General features: G+C 35.7%; 1 protein-coding gene across 1 annotated transcript; it reads right to left on the bottom strand.

The window, feature by feature from the left end:
- Positions 1 to 1,845: 1,845 nt before the first annotated feature.
- LOC120163185 lies at positions 1,846 to 3,027 on the bottom strand. Its single transcript, XM_039173184.1, has 2 exons — positions 2,713 to 3,027; positions 1,846 to 1,938 (listed from the first exon to the last, which is right to left on the bottom strand). The coding sequence occupies exons 1-2, from the start codon at positions 3,025 to 3,027 to the stop codon at positions 1,846 to 1,848; spliced, it is 408 nt and encodes a 135-aa protein (XP_039029115.1).
- Between the last annotated feature and the right edge of the window lie 2,123 nt (positions 3,028 to 5,150).

The raw sequence follows: 5,150 nt of genomic DNA, 5'->3' as shown, positions 1-5,150 counted from the left end.
CCATGTACTTGTATCATTTCCCTTGTAATCACATATGTGTTTTCTTCTATTAGATTTCCCATGTGCATGTAACCATTAATCTCATATCATGTAACATAAGTATATGAGTACATTCACATGAATCATATAACATGTACGGATCATATGTCAACATATATGACTTATGCATGTGTAATAAAGACTATAGCATATGTATGTTCATAACTATCATTCTATGAAATAAATCTAGGAAACATACTTATCACAAGTCTTATTTCCATTAAATTTTACCTATATTATGTACTCACCTTAACCTTGTTTTCTTTGAATAGATCCTAGTCCTTCAATTGTTCCAGAACAGGATTACGTTTAGAATCTACATAAACATTTATGGACATATCAGTATTCTAATTGATATACTCTAATTATTCATTCCTTAGACTAAAAGAAAGGTTGATTTCATCTTTTATTGAAGATATGTATCGATGCACTCTACAGTGTATCGATGCATCCCTTAACGTGTGTATCGATGCACTACATGTGCATCGATACAAAAATCATATTCGATGTTTTCATTTTAAGGGGGTATATCGATGCACTCCCTATGCATCGATGCACTTATTGCATTCGATGTTTATTTATTTGAGAGTGCATCGATACACATTGAAGATGTACCGATGCACATAACCCATAAATTCCATTTTAAGCATGAAATTCACTCTCTTTTGAGTTCAACTCTTCATATTTCACCTGCTTTAATATTCCTAACTTTCATACACCTACTTATACTCATTCCTACTCAATAATCACTTCTTTAAACTCTAAATCCTATCATTTATATGGTATTCAAGAATCATACTCAATTTCCAACATGTTCTAATTTACATTCTAACACTTCCTATTCCTTAATTCCACTAATGACAAGTCAAATTTAGTCTTGAAATCTAATTAATACCTTTCTATTAAGATTTCACTTATTCACCTCCTTACTTTAATCCTTCCTAACTCCATCATCTTGTTGTTTTAAAACAAATTAAGCTTTCCTTAAGCTTAATTAGCATCTAATGATCAAAACCAAACTTAAATTTCAGCTAATAATCAGCTCATGAGAAAATTCACCTTTGCTTTGAGCCTTCACGTATGGATAAAAGAAAAGAAAAAGAGAACTCTGGAAGCTTATTTCCTTCTCCACCCCATTCCACGTGGAAACATAAATAATCATAACAATTAGATTATTTCCCTTGCCAATGACCATTTTATCTTTCACTTTCTTCTTCATTACACTTCAATCCTACATAATATTTCCCATATAAGTCATTGAACTATTCAATTATTCTACTTTAATCACCAAATTCTGAAACATTTTAATTTAGTCACTAACCCGGTATTGAGGATGTTACGAATCTCCTATCCTTAAGAAAATTCGTCCTCAAATTTTTAATGAGCAAAGAGATGGGGGTATTGGCTCCTCATATCCTCTTCACGCTCCCACGTTGCTTCCTCCATCTTGTGATTTCTCCACAAAACTTTAACTAATGGAATATTATTGTTTCTCAATTGCTTAACTCATGAGCTAAGACTTGAATCAGTTTTTCTTCATACGTCAAATTCGGTTGAACCTCGATTTCTTCTGGTGATACAATATGGGAGGGATCAGATCGATATTTCTAAAGCATCGAAACATGGAGTACATTGTGAATCTTTTCCATTTCTGGTGGCAATGCCAATTGGTATGCTACTGGTCCCACTTTTTTTACAATCTCATATGGTCCAATGAACCGAGGATTCAACTTTCCTCTCCGACCAAACCTCAACACTTTCTTCCATAGAGACACTTTTAAAAACACTTTATCACCAACCTGAAATTCAATTTCTTTCCTTTCCAGGTCTGTATATGATTTGTCTATCTGCGACAGCTTTGAGATTATTTTGAATTACATGAACTTTTTCTTCCACTTCCTGAATCAATTCAGGACCAAGAACTTCTCGATCTTTAAGCTCATACCAGTTCAAAGGTGTACGACACTTCCTTTGGTATAAAGCTTCATAGGGAGCCATTTTAATACTCGATTGATAGCTATTTTTAAAGGAAAATTCAGTAAGTGGAAAATATTTTTCCCAATATCCTTTAAATTCAATCACACAAACTCTCAACATGTCCTCTAGGATTTAGATATTTCGCTCGGATTGTCCATCAGTCTGAGGATGAAACGTTGTGCTAAAATTCAATCGAGTTCCCAATGCTCCATGTAATGACTTCCAAAATCTTGACGTAAATCGAGGATCTTGATCAGAAACAATAGAAGCAGGTACACCATGCAACCGTATAATCTCTCTAATATATAACTCGACATACTTGTCCATGGAGAAATCGGCTCGTACCATAATAAAATGGGCTGACTTAGTCAATCTATCTATAATCACCCAGATTGAATCTTTTTTGTTCGAAGTCAAAGGTAACCCCGTCACAAAGTCCATCGTTGCATTCTCCCATTTCCACTGAGGAATCGACATGGGTTGCAATAATCTGGACAGAACTTGATGTTCAGCTTTGACTTGCTGACAAGTCAAACACTTGGATACGAATTCTGTAATGTTTCTTTTCATTCCTGGCCACCAATATCGACTCTTGAGATTCAAATACATTTTGTTTCCTCCAGGGTGCATCGTCAATGGACTACAATGGGCTTCTATTAATAATTCATTTTTCAGTCCCCTATCATCTAGAATTACTAGCCTCCCTCGATAATATAAATTCCCATCAGCTTTGATCATATAATCAGTAAGTTCTCCATCTTTCACTTGTTGTAATTTCTTTAAACACTCTTCATCTCTAACTTGCAATTCCTTGATTCTATCTATCCATGATGGCCAAAGGGTTAATTCCGCACATAAAGCACCATCATCATCATTCACTGACAACCTAGCATCCAGGGCTCGTAAGGCTGCAATCGTCTTTCGGCTCAGAGAATTCGCTACTACATTTGCTTTTTCAGGATGGAAATCTATTACAACATCATAATCTTTCAAAAATTCTATCCACCTCATTTGCCTTCAATTTAACTCTTTTTGAGCCATCAGATACTTCAAACTCTTATGATCTATATACAAGTAACATCATTCACCACACAAGTAGTAACGCCAGATCTTCAAAGCAAACACTACTGCAGCTATCTCTAGATCATATGTATGATAATTCTTCTCGTGCGGTTTTAATTGCCTCGACTTATACGCTACCACTTTACCCTCTTGCATTAGTACACATCCCAAGCCATTATGAGATGCGTCACTATAGACCACGTAGTTTTTACCAGTCTCCGTTTGAACCAATATTTGAGCTTCTGTCAAAATCTATTTTAACATATCAAAACTTTCTTGACATTCAGGGGTCTACAGAAACATTACTCCTTTTCTCATCAACTTGGTCAAAGGTAAAGCGATCATCGAAAAGTTATTACAGAACCTTCGATAATAACCGGCAAGTCCTAGAAAACTTCAAACTTCAGATATATTCTTGGGAACCTCCCATTCAAGAATAGCTTTTACTTTCTGAGGATCCACTCGAATTTTTTCCGCAGAAATCACATGTCTGAGAAATATAACTTCATTCAACCAGAACTCACATTTGGATAGCTTGCCATATAACTTCTTGTCTTGGAGAGTTTGCAAGACTATTTTCAAATGTGCACTATGCTCTTCATTTGTCTTTGAATACACCAATATATCATCGATAAAAACCGCTACAAATTGGTCTAAATAAGGTTGAAAATTTCAATTCATCAAGTCCATCAAAGCAGCTGGTGAATTTGTAACTCTGAAAGCATCACAATAAACTCATTGTGGCCATACCGCGTTCTAAATGTAATTTTTGGAATATTTTTCTCCTGAACTTTCAATTGATGATATCCCGATTGCAAGTCAATCTTAGAGAAGACCGAAGCTCCCTTCAACTGATCAAACAAATCATCGATCCTAGGGAGAGGATACTTATTCTTAATGGTTACTTTATTGAGCTTCCTGTAGTCGATACAGAGACGCATTGACCCATCCTTCTTTTTGACGAACAATACTGGAGCTCCCAATGGTGAAATACTCAGTCTTATAAATCCCTGTCTAATAGCTCCTGTAACTGAATCTTTAATTCTTGCAACTCTTTTAGAGCCATTCTATATGGTACTATAGTAATAGACGCAGTTCCCGGCATTATCTTGATATGGAATTCCACCTCTCTATCCAGAGGCAAACCCGGTAAATTTGCATGAAATACATCAGGAAACTCTCTAACTATGGGAATTTCCTCAATCCCCTTCTCTTTAGCTCTAACATCCAGCACATTTGCAATAATCCCCTGACATCCCTGCAGTAATAGCTTCTTTGTTGACATCACAAAAATAACATTTTCCAATGGATTTCATCCTTCATTGAATACTACCACTTCTAATCCATCTGAATTAACTAACATTACCCTTTTTGAACTACAATCGACATTTACATGATAACGATATAACCATTACATTCCCAGTATCACTTCAAATTCGTCAAAGGGTAATTCCATCAGATTAGCAGGGAATTCAATTCCCTGAATCTGTATGGAACACCCTCGACACCTTCTATTAACCTAAACACTGTGCCCTAATGGATTTGTAACTATAACTTCATTACTGGTGTCTTCTAATGGGATGTTCAATTCTTTTACCAACTTACTATTAATGTATGAATATGTAGACCCCAGATCAATCAATACCATAACACATTTATCCAACAATAAAAAAGGTACATGTTATTATTTATGGATTATCATGGTCTTTATTGGTTTTGAGGTTATATACCCGAGCAATGGATTGAACCTCTTGTTAAGTAACAGATTCTGTCTGATTTCTTCCTCTACCTCTACCTCGTCCCCTTTGAGATATTGAAACAGATCTTTCTGGATTGGCAGCTCTTCAGCCCTCAAAGGACAATCTCTCAAAAAATGCCATGTTTCTCTACATCTGAAACAAGCTCATGTTTTAACTCTGCAGATGCCACTATGATTTCTCCCACAAATCTGACATTGTCTAACTTAACTTTGTTGTGCTCGCCCTTCACCAGACCCTACAGATTGAGTTTGGCTAAATCTCATCTGATTTGATCCTCTAGCAGAGGATGTCACTGATTCTGACCTTGCTTGA

Source organism: Hibiscus syriacus, unplaced genomic scaffold (genome assembly GCF_006381635.1).
Source record: "Hibiscus syriacus cultivar Baekdansim isolate YM2019G1 unplaced genomic scaffold, ASM638163v2 tig00111427_pilon, whole genome shotgun sequence".
Lineage (NCBI taxonomy): Eukaryota > Viridiplantae > Streptophyta > Magnoliopsida > Malvales > Malvaceae > Hibiscus > Hibiscus syriacus.
Note: the sequence above shows the minus strand (reverse complement) of the source record. Positions and strands in the feature narration are given on the sequence as shown.